Genomic DNA, 12,988 nt, shown 5'->3' with positions numbered 1-12,988 from the left:
TGTATACATGTACTGTATAGTTGGAGTAGGGGGCCCTGTATATACATGTACTGTATAGATGGAGTAGGGGGCCCTGTATACATGTACTGTATAGATGGAGTAGGGGGTCCTGTATATACATGTACTGTATAGATGGAGTAGGGGGTTCTGTATATACATGTACTGTATAGATGGAGTAGGGGGTCCTGTATACATGTACTGTATAGATGGAGTAGGGGGGTCCTGTATATACATGTACTGTATAGATGGAGTAGGGGGTCCTGTATACATGTACTGTATAGATGGAGTAGGGGGTCCTGTATATACATGTACTGTATAGATGGAGTAGGGGGTCCTGTATACATGTACTGTATAGATGGAGTAGGGGGTCCTGTATACATGTACTGTATAGATGGAGTAGGGGGTCCTGTATACATGTACTGTATAGATGGAGTAGGGGGTCCTGTATATATGTACTGTATAGATGGAGTAGGGGGTCCTGTATACATGTACTGTATAGATGGAGTAGGGGGTCCTGTATACCTGTTCTGTATAGATGGAGTAGGGGGTCCTGTATACATGTACTGTATAGATGGAGTAGGGGGTCCTGTATATACATGTACTGTATAGATGGAGTAGGGGGTCCTGTATACCTGTACTGTATAGATGGAGTAGGGGGTCCTGTATACATGTACTGTATAGATGGAGTAGGGGGTCTACCAGTTATTACTGTGGATGTTGTGAGGCAGCTTCCCTAGCAACCATTGCTCCCTGTGAAAATGAAAGCAGTAATCCTATTGGTTGCTAAGGCTCCAACTGCCGTGTCTGCTGCAGCTAATTATATCACCTGTGTGTGCAGTGAGGAGATTTTCCCATTCATCTCTATGGGGCGCCTCTCTTTCCCCTCCCCCTCCCCTCCTGTACATCTGGCGGGGACGGGACCTTCGCAATAACCTTCCCGGGCACCCAATGTATCTGTGGGCCAAATTTGGGCAGCCTTAGCAACCAATAGGATTACTGCTTTCATTTTCACAGGGAGTTGTGGTTGCTAGGGAAGCTGCCTCACAACATCCACAGTAATAACTGGTAGATCCCCTACTCCATCTATACAGTACATGTATACAGGACCCCCTACTCCATCTATACAGTACATGTATATACAGGACCCCCTACTCCATCTATACAGTAAATGTATACAGGACCCCCTACTCCATCTATACAGTACATGTATATACAGGACCCCCTACTCCATCTATACAGTAAATGTATACAGGACCCCCTACTCCATCTATACAGTACATGTATACAGGACCCCCTACTCCATCTATACAGTACATGTATACAGGCCCCCCTACTCCATCTATACAATACATGTATACAGGGCCCCCTACTCCATCTATACAGTACATGTATACAGGACCCCCTACTCCATCTATACAGTACATGTATATACAGGACCCCCTACTCCATCTATACAGTACATGTATATACAGGGCCCACTACTCCATCTATACAGTACATGTATACAAGACCCCCTACTCCATCTATACAGTACATGTATACAAGACCCCCTACTCCATCTATACAGTACATGTATACTGGACCCCCTACTCCATCTCTACAGTACATGTATACAGGACCCCCTACTCCATCTATACAGGTATACAGGGCAGAATTACCAGCTGCTGCTGCCCTAAGCACTAAACCTGAGGATGCACCATCCTCACTCACCAATTAGCATCAGGACTGGTAGGTAATAGCTCCACAGGTCACATTTAACACCGCCACACCAGACCTGACCAAAACCACCACACCAGACCTGACCAATACCGCCATACTGTGACTGGATAACACTGCCATACCAGACCTGACCAATACCACCATACTGTGACTGGATAACACTGCCACACCAGACCTGACCGATACCGCCATACTGTGAATGTATAACACCACCACACCAGACCGGACCAATACGGCCATACTGTGAATGGATAACACCACCACACCAGACTGGACCAATACCGCCATACCAGACCTGACCAATACCACCAAACTGTGACTGGATAACTCTGCCATACCAGACCTGACCAATACCGCCACTGGGACTGGATAACACTGCCATACCAGAACTGACCAATACCGCCATACTGTGACTGGATAATACTGTCATACCAGACCTGACCAATACCGCCATACTGTGACTGGATAATACTGTCATACCAGACCTGACCAATACCGCCATACTGTGACTGGATAACTGCCACAGCACCTCCACCAACTCTATACTACAGGTATACAGAACCCCAAACTATACACTACAGGTATACAAGACCCCCGAACTATATACTTCAGGTATACAAGACCTCCACCAACTCTATACTACAGGTATACAGCACCTCCACCAACTCTATACTACAGGTATACAGGACCCTCTATACACACTGACACTTTATACCCAGGCAGCGCCGGGTACATTTTCTAGTATTATATATAGTGAGGACCAGTGAGACATTATATATAGTGAGGACCAGTGAGACATTATATATAGTGAGGACCAGTCATATATTATATATAGTGAGGACCCGTGATATATATTATATATAGTGAGGACCAGTGATATATATTATATATAGTGAGGACCAGTGATATATATTATATATAGTGAGGACCAGTGATATATATTATATATAGTGAGGACCAGTGATATATATTATATATAGTGAGGACCAGTGATATATATTATATATAGTGAGGACCAGTGATATATATTATATATAGTGAGGACCAGTGATATATATTATATATAGTGAGGACCAGTGATATATATTATATATAGTGAGGACCAGTGATATATATTATATATAGTGAGGACCAGTGATATATATTATATATAGTGAGGACCAGTGATATATATTATATATAGTGAGGACCAGTGATAGATGGATATATATATATATATATATATATATATATATATATATATATATATATATATATGACCAGTAATAATGTTATTACCTTTATGACTGTGTGTGGCGCCTCCTACAGCCTATAAAGAGGAAGAATATAAGATTAGGAATATAGAACGCAGTACACATTACTCCAAATGACTATGTGGAAGAAGCCGCCGTTATGATAACAGAAGATAAATAAAGTGGCGGATATTTTGGCGCCTCGTACCCGTCTCTCGGTGCTCGGTGGGGTCGTCCCCGGGGATTTCTGCAGCTTCTTATCTTGTTGATTTACTGCTGCGGCCTCTGAAACCCAATGAGAAGAATGTTAGGTGTGTGCAGCCGCCCTGTCCCCGGACGGAGGTCAGAGAGTCAGAGAGTGAGGTCGGTGTAACCATCAACAGCCACCCCCAGGACCTCAGACGTCGGGCCCTACAACCATCCCCAGCCACCCCCAGGACCTCAGCCATCGGGCCCTACAACCACCGCCGGCCACCCCCAGGACCTCAGCCATCGGGCCCTACAACCATCCCCAGCCACCCCCATGGCCTCAGCCATCGGGCCCTACAACCATCCCCAGCCACCCCCAGGACCTCAGCCATCGGGCCCTACAACCATCCCCAGCCACCCCCAGGACCTCAGCCATCGGGCCCTACAACCATCCCCAGCCACCCCCAGGACCTCAGCCATCGGGCCCTACAACCATCCCCAGCCACCCCCAGGACCTCAGCCATCGGGCCCTACAACCATCCCCAGCCACCCCCAGGACCTCAGCCATCGGGCCCTACAACCATCGCCAGGACCTCAGCCATCGGGCCCTACAACCACCGCCGGCCACCCCCAGGACCTCAGCCATCGGGCCCTACAACCATCCCCAGCCACCCCCAGGACCTCAGCCATCGGGCCCTACAACCACCGCCGGCCACCCCCAGGACCTCAGCCATCGGGCCCTACAACCATCCCCAGCCACCCCCAGGACCTCAGCCATCGGGCCCTACAACCATCGCCAGGACCTCAGCCATCGGGCCCTACAACCATCGCCAGGACCTCCGCCATCGGGCCCTACAACCATCCCCAGCCACCACCAGGACCTTAGCCATCGGGCCCTACAACCATCCCCAGCCACCCCCATGGCCTCAGCCATCGGGCCCTACAACCATCCCCAGCCACCCCCAGGACCTCAGCCATCGGGCCCTACAACCACCGCCAGCCACCCCCAGGACCTCAGCCATCAGGCCCTACAACCATCCCCAGCCACCCCCAGGACCTCAGCCATCGGGCCCTACAACCATCCCCAGCCACCCCCAGGACCTCAGCCATCGGGCCCTACAACCATCCCCAGCCACCCCCAGGGCCTCAGCCATCGGGCCCTACAACCACCACCAGCCACCCCCTGGACCTCAGCCATTGGGCCCTACAACCATCCCTAGCCACCCCCAGGACCTCAGCCATCGGGCCCTACAACCATCGCCAGGACCACAGCCATCGGGCCCTACAACCATCCCCAGCCACCCCCAGGGCCTCAGCCATCGGGCCCTACAACCACCACCAGCCACCCCCTGGACCTCAGCCATTGGGCCCTACAACCATCCCCAGCCACCCCCAGGACCTCAGCCATCGGGCCCTACAACCATCGCCAGGACCACAGCCATCGGGCCCTACAACCATCCCCAGCCACCCCCAGGGCCTCAGCCATCGGGCCCTACAACCACCACCAGCCACCCCCTGGACCTCAGCCATTGGGCCCTACAACCATCCCTAGCCACCCTCAGGACCTCAGTAATCGGCCAACAAGCACCCCCTCACACCTCAGCCATCAGACACCACAGCCATCCGCAACCACCACACCCACCTATCACCGGACCCGAGCCATCGGCCAATGAAGCCCCCCACACACCCCCTCAGCCATCGGCCACCCCCGCACCTGAGCACTTTGCTGGGAAAAGTCGTTTCTCAGCAGTTATCAGTAATATGACTGCAGAGCGGGCATCGCTCCCCACCTTACCCATCGCCTGTTCCATATGAGGAACTACAACTCCCAGCATAGTGCCCAGCTGGATACAGGCAGTGCTGAGGAACTACAACTCCCAGCAGAGTCGGCTAGCTCCACACCTGTGCTGCAGCTCTGTAGATCACCAAGTGCTGTTAGAGAACTGCATCATCAGCAGCTCTGCTACATCATGGACCAATCAGGGAGGTGCAATGCATGCTGGGAGATGTAGTCCCTGGCCAGCACAACTCAGGAACGGCAGCAGCTAGAAAGACGGGAGACGGCTCAGTTACTCGGGGGACTTGGTGAGTAGGACCAGCTAGGCTTGGGAGCAATTCTTTTTTTTACCACTTGGGTGGAAAACCCCTGGGGGCTGCGTTCACACTACGTATATTTCAGTCAGTATTGTGGTCCTCATATTGCAACCAAAACCAGGAGTGGATAAAAAACACAGAAAGGCTCTGTTCACACAATGGTGAAATTGAGTGGACGGCCGTCATATAACAGTAAATAACGGCCATTATTTCAATATAACAGCCGTTGTTCTAAAATAACAGCAAATATTTCCCACTATATGGCGGCCATCCACTCAATTTCACCATTGTGTGAACAGATCCTTTCTGTGTTTTTTATCCACTCCTGGTTTTGGTTGCAATATGAGGACCACAATACTGACTGAAATATACGTAGTGTGAACACAGCCTCAAGGGAAAAACTTAAATTAGACCCAGCCTTACTGTAATGGCGACCGCTCGGCCTCCCAAACTATCACAGTTCATGTTTGCAGCTGATTTTAAAGGAGACCTGTCACCACCACCCCCAACCCCCCCCCCCCCCCCCGCGAGCCCCCCCCCCCCCAACGCGAATACCCCCCCCCCCCAACGAATACCCCCCCACCCCCACCCCGCAACCCCCCCCCCCGCGCGCGTCAGCTTCTGACCGGGATATCTCCGTCCTTGGACCGGCTCCGGCAGCGAGACTCGGCGGGATGAGGTACATATAAGGGGATCAAACTGGGGGTCGGGAGCCTGTCACCCCGGAACGGGGGGGGGGGGTGACAGGTCCTCTTTAAAGGGTTTGTCTATAATGGCGGTATTCTCTTAAAGGGGTATTCTCCCCCCCTAAACCTTTATAAGTGACACCTCACCTTCCTGTCCCGGTGATTTATCAGGAACCACGGTGGGATTTATGAGATTACTCTCAGACACTGAAGACCTCAGGACCCCGGGAGATAAAGGAAGGGACAGGTGGCTGCAGAAAAAAAACAGAAGCAAAAGTAACACAAACATCACGGCTATGAACGGCCGATACGGCTATGTGTAAAACGGCTATGAGCGGCAGATACGGCTATGTGTGATACGGCTATGTGTGATACGGCTATGTGTGATACGGCTATGTGTGATACGGCTATGTGTGATACGGCTATGAACGGCCGATACGGCTATGTGTGATACGGCTATGAGCGGCCGATACGTCTATGTGTGATACGGCTATGAGCGGCCGATACGGCTATGTGTTATACGGCTATGTGTTATACGGCTATGAGCGGCCGATACGGCTATGTGTGATACGGCTATGAGCGGCCGATACGGCTATGTGTGATACGTCTATGAGCGGCCGATACGGCTATGTGTGATACGGCTATGAGCGGCCGATACGGCTATGTGTGATACGTCTATGAGCGGCCGATACGGCTATGTGTGATACGGCTATGAGCGGCCGATACGTCTATGTGTGATACGGCTATGAGCGGCCGATACGGCTATGTGTGATACGGCTATGAGCGGCCGATACGGCTATGTGTAATACGGCTATGAGCGGCCGATACATCTATGTGTGATACGGCTATGAGCGGCCGATACGTCTATGTGCGATACGGCTATGAGCGGCCGATACGTCTATGTGCGATACGGCTATGAACGGCCGATACGGCTATGTGTGATACGGCTATGTGTGATACGGCTATGAGCGGCCGATACGGCTATGTGTGATACGGCTATGAACGGCCGATACGGCTATGTGTAATACGGCTATGTGCGATACGGCTATGAGCGGCCGATACGGCTATGTGTAATACGGCTATGAGCGGCCGATACGTCTATGTGTGATACGGCTATGAGCGGCCGATACGTCTATGTGCGATACGGCTATGAGCGGCCGATACGTCTATGTGCGATACGGCTATGAGCGGCCGATACGTCTATGTGTGATACGGCTATGAACGGCCGATACGGCTATGTGTGATACGGCTATGTGTGATACGGCTATGAGCGGCCGATACGGCTATGTGTGATACGGCTATGAACGGCCGATACGGCTATGTGTAATACGGCTATGTGCGATACGGCTATGAGCGGCCGATACGGCTATGAGCGGCCGATACGTCTATGTGTGATACGGCTATGAGCGGCCGATACGTCTATGTGCGATACGGCTATGAGCGGCCGATACGTCTATGTGCGATACGGCTATGAGCGGCCGATACGTCTATGTGTGATACGGCTATGAACGGCCGATACGGCTATGTGTGATACGGCTATGTGTGATACGGCTATGAGCGGCCGATACGGCTATGTGTGATACGGCTATGAACGGCCGATACGGCTATGTGTAATACGGCTATGTGCGATACGGCTATGAGCGGCCGATACGGCTATGAGCGGCCGATACGGCTATGAGCGGCCGATACAGCTATGAGCAATACGGCTATGAGCGATACGGCTATGAGCGATACGGCTGTATGAGCCCCGGTACAGCACAGCTCTCCACCACCAATAGAGATGCTACACAATCCTATGTTGCAGATACAGCCAGCCAGAGACTTGTTTACATCAGTCGCCTCAGAAGGGAGAGGGGAGACAGAGAAAAACACTCACACACAGATCTTTGTGTCTTTAGCAGAAAGCAGCAGCTGAGAACTGGGGGAAGGAGACTGGCTAGATAATAAGTATGGCAGAAATTGTTAGTCTCATGACAGGTAGCAGACAACCAGAAGTTATGTATCAGTGGAATACCCCTTTAAGGGTAAACAGACAAATCTAACTAGCCAATATCTACCTATAGCACACGGCTTTCTACCCAGCTAGTAGGGTGATTCTGCACACTGGGGGCGGGGCTACTACTCCCAGTGCACCAATCTGGTCGTCCCACTCTGCTGATATACATGAGAGGGGGCGGGGCTACTGCCCCCCAGTGCACGAATCTGCCCCTACTAATGTACATACAGATAGGTGGACTTAGATTGTGAGCCTTAATGGGGACAGGGAGCAATAATTGGCAGAACTATGTAAAGTGCTGCGGAATCTGTGTGCGCTATACACATAACAGCAGTATTATTATTATTACATCAGCAGAGTGGGCCGACCAGATCGGTGCCGCAGTAGTAGCCCCGCCCCCAGTGCGAATAACCACCTTACACGCTTACGGGTTTATCTATATACCTTCATAAGGATGAAGGTGAGAAACATACCGCTACCTGTGCCTGGTGCACTACAGGGCGATATCAGCAGGTTAGATTCTCACACACACACGTCGTACCCCAGGGTGGATTTTGCGCTAGAGTCTGACCCACTCCTTGGACGGGACCGGTCCTAAAAGGAAAAAAGAAAAAAACACAAGATGTGAAGAGAAAACGGACACCACAAATCATAAGAACGGTCTATTATGGAGAAGGAGGGGGAAGGCAGCATGAGTATATATATATATATATATATATATTGTAGGGATCTTCCCGGGGGATGGTGTGTTTGGACACAGTTCACAGCAGACTTGGACTTGTAAAATAACAGCTTGGCGTTTATTTGCAGCATAAACAGTCCATAACAGAAATATAGCAACACTGCTTTAAGAACAAAACAAAAAGGTCTTGCCCGTCTGGGCGCTAACTAACACAGCAGGTTACCTCTCTGACACTTCAGTCGGCAGTATTGCGGGGTGTGAACAGGCCCCAGCAGCGACTGTCTTCCCAGCTCTCACCAAACAGCATGCAGGCTGTTCACTCCTGTCTGAGAGCAAGGACCTGTACACTGAGCCCACCTTTTGCCTTCTCAGGCTGATTGGGATCAGAGCTCACCTGATCCCAAAACCCACACTGGATCGAGGGGGAGGGAATGGCAAGTCCCACTACCAAAACCTACCTGCCATTCCATGTAAGTCCAGGCCCGGCAATAATAAATAATAGCTCAGCAGCATAACACTGCTGAGCACAGATGCCTCCTGGACTCACCATCTCACACTATGTATCAACCTGGGTGAGATGTACACCCCCTCGAGCACTTTACCAGTGACATGTCCACATATCCCCCCCCTCTTCTTCAGACCGGAGGGCTGAGCGTTTTGTCCCCACAGGCAGTGTACCCTAGATAGGGCGTCAGCATTTGCCTGTAATTTCCCCGGCCTGTGTTCCACAGTGAAATTGAAGTTTTGTAGGGACAGAAACCACCTAGTCACCCTCGCATTCTTCTCCTTGTTTATTTTCATCCATGTTAGGGGGGCATGGTCTGTCACTAACTTAAATCTCCTGCCTAGTAAGTAGTACCTCAGGGATTCTAGGGCCCACTTCACTGCCAGACATTCTCGCTCAACTATGGCGTAGTTTTTCTCGGCCGGGGATAGCTTCCTACTTAAGTACATCACCGGGTGCTCCTCGCCATTCACGACCTGTGAGAGGACGGCACCTAACCCTGTGTTAGAGGCATCTGTCTGTACTAGAAACTCTCGCCTAAAGTCAGGGGTAACTAGCACAGGCTGTTGGCACAGGGCAGACTTAAGGCTTTGAAAAGCCTTCTCGGCCTCTGGAGTCCATGTCACCATTGCGGACTTTGCACCCTTTGTCAAGTCAGTTAGTGGGGCTGCAACTGAGGCAAAATTTGGCACAAACCTACGGTAATAGCCCGTAATACCCAGGAAAGCTCTGACCTGTTTCTTTGTGAGGGGTTGAGGCCAATTCTGTATTGCCTCAATTTTATTTAGTTGTGGTTTCACTAACCCCCTCCCAATAATGTAGCCCAAGTATTTGGCCTCCTCTAAGGCTAATGCACACTTCTCTGCATTGATGGTTAACCCTGCATCACTTATGGCATCTAACACCGCCTGGACCTTACAGAGGTGACTTTCCCAATCTGGGCTAAAAATGACCACATCATCGAGGTAGGCAGCAGAGTAATCCCGATGTGGTCGCAGAATCAAGTCCATCAACCTCTGAAAAGTGGCAGGGGCTCCATGTAACCCGAATGGCATCACTACATATTGGAAGAGCCCATCAGGGGTGGAGAATGCAGTCTTCTCTCTAGCCTCAGGAGTGAGTGGGATCTGCCAGTAGCCCTTAGTGAGATCGAGAGTAGTTATGTACCTGGCATTACCCATCCTTTCTATCAACTCATCTACCCTGGGCATGGGGTAGGCATCGAACTTGGAGATCTCATTTAACTTTCTAAAATCATTACAGAACCTCCAAGTTCCATTGGGCTTTGGGATTAACACAATCGGGCTGGACCACTCGCTCTGGGACACCTCAATGACTCCTAGGTCAAGCATACGTTTTACCTCGGATGATACCGCCTCCCTCCGTGCTTCTGGTATCCTATAGGGCTTAAGGTTTACTCGGCTTCTAGGCTCAGTTTCAACATGATGACTAATGAGATGCGTACGCCCTGGTAGATCAGAAACTTGTCTTTATTTCTCTGCAGGAACTCCTTAGCTTCCTGCTTCTGGGACACTGATAGGGTGTCACCAATCCTGACCGGAGGGATTGGTGGTGACAGATGACCAACAGGCTTTGTCGCCACCAAGGATTCCCTGTCTTTCCAGGGCTTGATCAAGTTTATGTGATAAACTTGGAAAGGCTTCCTTCTACCTGGTTGGTGTACCTTGTAGTTGACCTCACTGATCTTCTCTACAATTTCATAGGGACCCTGCCACTTGGCTAAGAATTTGCTTTCTACCGTGGGAACAAGTATGAGTACCCGGTCACCTGGGCTAAATGTCCTGATTCTTGCAGAACGATTGTAAATTCTGCTTTGGCCCTCTTGCGCCCTCTGGAGGTGTTCCCTTACTAGGGGCATTACAGTGGCTATACGGTCCTGCATTTGTGCTACATGCTCTATAACACTCTTGTATGGGGTGGACTCACTTTCCCATGTCTCTTTCGCTATATCCAACAAACCCCTAGGGTGACGACCATAGACTAATTCGAAGGGAGAGAACCCTGTGGACGCTTGGGGTACTTCCCTAATAGAAAACATCAGGTAAGGTAGTAAGTGATCCCAATCACGACCATCCTTTTCCACCACTTTTTTTAACATATGTTTCAGGGTTTTATTAAACCTCTCCACTAACCCGTCTGTCTGTGGGTGATATACAGAGGTACGTAGGTGTGAGATTTTAAACAGTTTGCATAGCTCTTTCATCACCTTTGACACAAATGGTGTACCTTGGTCAGTCAAGATTTCTTTGGGGATCCCCACCCTGGAAAACATATAAAACAATTCCCGTGCAATTGTTTTAGAGGCAGTGTTTCTTAGGGGTACAGCCTCAGGATAGCGGGTCGCGTAGTCTAACACAACTAGAATGTACTGGTGACCCCTAGCTGACTTTACAATGGGACCCACCAAGTCCATTGCGATCCGGTCAAAAGGTACCTCTATGATGGGGAGTGGGACCAAAGGACTGCGAAAATGCGACACTGGAGCGCTAAGCTGACATGTGGGGCACGACTCACAGTATTTTTTATGTCAGCATAAATCGCAGGCCAATAAAACCTCTGGAGGACTCTCTCCTGCGTTTTATCTGTCCCCAAGTGGCCCCCAAGGACATGATTATGGGCCATGTCGAGTACCTGACGCCGGTACGACTTAGGTACCAGAAGCTGTTCCACCACCTCGTCACTAATCTTAGTGACTCTATATAAGAGATCATTAGTCATAGAAAAATGTGGAAATTTTTTCTCAGCTTCTGGTTCCTGAGGTACCCCATTCATAACAGTGACCTGCTCTCTCACATTTTTGAGAGTGGGGTCCTGTAATTGTGCAGTACCAAAATTATCCCTAGACACCTCTAAGTCTGGAACATTCTGCGCAGTGGGAGGAGCCTCTTCCTCACCTGCCAGGACCTGCAAAGGAAAAGCATCATTTTCATCCTGTACATTTTTATCATTTACCGTGGGTAATGCCATAGACTTAGGGGTCTCCTCACTTCTTTCAGGGGATTGTTGTTCTCCCCATAGAGCCCAGAACAAAGGAAAATCACGTCCCAATATCACATTATGCATAAGGTTTTAACCACACCCACTTCATATTGTACCGTGCCTAGTTCAGTCCCGACATTAGCCAGTACTATAGGGTAAACCTTTGTATCACCATGTATGCATACCACACTCATATGTCTTTTTGGCACAAAGTCCCCAGTCACCAGGCTGGCATGCACCAGGGTGACAAGGCTTCCTGAGTCCAGCAACGCCTTAACAGGGAAGTCATTTACAGTAATGTTGCAGACTTGTGGTTCAGTCTCTAGTCCAGTGACTGCAACAAAAGACGGCTCCGCAAATAGCGACTGACGCCGGCTAGCGTCACACTCCATGGGCTCAGAGGTAAGAGGGCAATGGGCAGACATATGTCCCGTCTCATGGCATCTCCAGCACTGGATAGGGCCTGGTCTCCTTGGCAGGGAGTCCTTTTTAGGGCCACTTAGCCACCGGGGACCACCACCAGTCTTTGCCCCTGAGACACCTCCTGAGCGCTCTTCCCTCTATCAGCACCCCTCCACACTCCCCCAATAGATGGAAGTCTCTTACCAGCTGACGGCACAGGTCTGGCACTCCGGGGAGGTGACGGTGCTGCAGGAACATCACGGAGGTAGTCCTCAGTCGCCTGGAACCTCTCCACAAGGCTGACAAGTTCGTCGGCACTCTTAGGGTCGCCTTGTCCCACCAAGCGTTGCAGATCAGCAGGAAGTGCGCGGAGGTAGCGATCCATCACGACCCTCTCTAGGATCTGTGCAGGAGTAGAGGTGTCTGGCTCCAACCACTTTCTGGCCAAATGAATCAGGTCGTACATCTGGGACCTCGCTGACT

The 12,988-nt window shown here is 50.5% G+C and overlaps 1 protein-coding gene across 4 annotated transcripts in view; it reads right to left on the bottom strand.

Annotated features, from left to right (window-relative positions):
- The window catches only part of CNKSR1 (connector enhancer of kinase suppressor of Ras 1), an 89,430-nt gene that overhangs the window by 22,908 nt on the left and 53,534 nt on the right, over window positions 1-12,988 (bottom strand). For all 4 annotated transcript variants that reach the window (XM_069971814.1, XM_069971816.1, XM_069971817.1 and 1 more), the window contains 4 exons: window positions 8,458-8,510; window positions 6,068-6,171; window positions 3,160-3,236; window positions 2,998-3,028 (listed from right to left, as the gene is read on the bottom strand). In XM_069971814.1, the coding sequence (XP_069827915.1) occupies window positions 2,998-3,028; window positions 3,160-3,236; window positions 6,068-6,171; window positions 8,458-8,510 (265 nt within the window). The remainder of the gene's footprint in view (window positions 1-2,997; window positions 3,029-3,159; window positions 3,237-6,067; window positions 6,172-8,457; window positions 8,511-12,988) is intronic.

Source organism: Dendropsophus ebraccatus, chromosome 5 (genome assembly GCF_027789765.1).
Source record: "Dendropsophus ebraccatus isolate aDenEbr1 chromosome 5, aDenEbr1.pat, whole genome shotgun sequence".
NCBI classification, from domain to species: Eukaryota; Metazoa; Chordata; class Amphibia; order Anura; family Hylidae; genus Dendropsophus; species Dendropsophus ebraccatus.
Note: the sequence above shows the minus strand (reverse complement) of the source record. Positions and strands in the feature narration are given on the sequence as shown.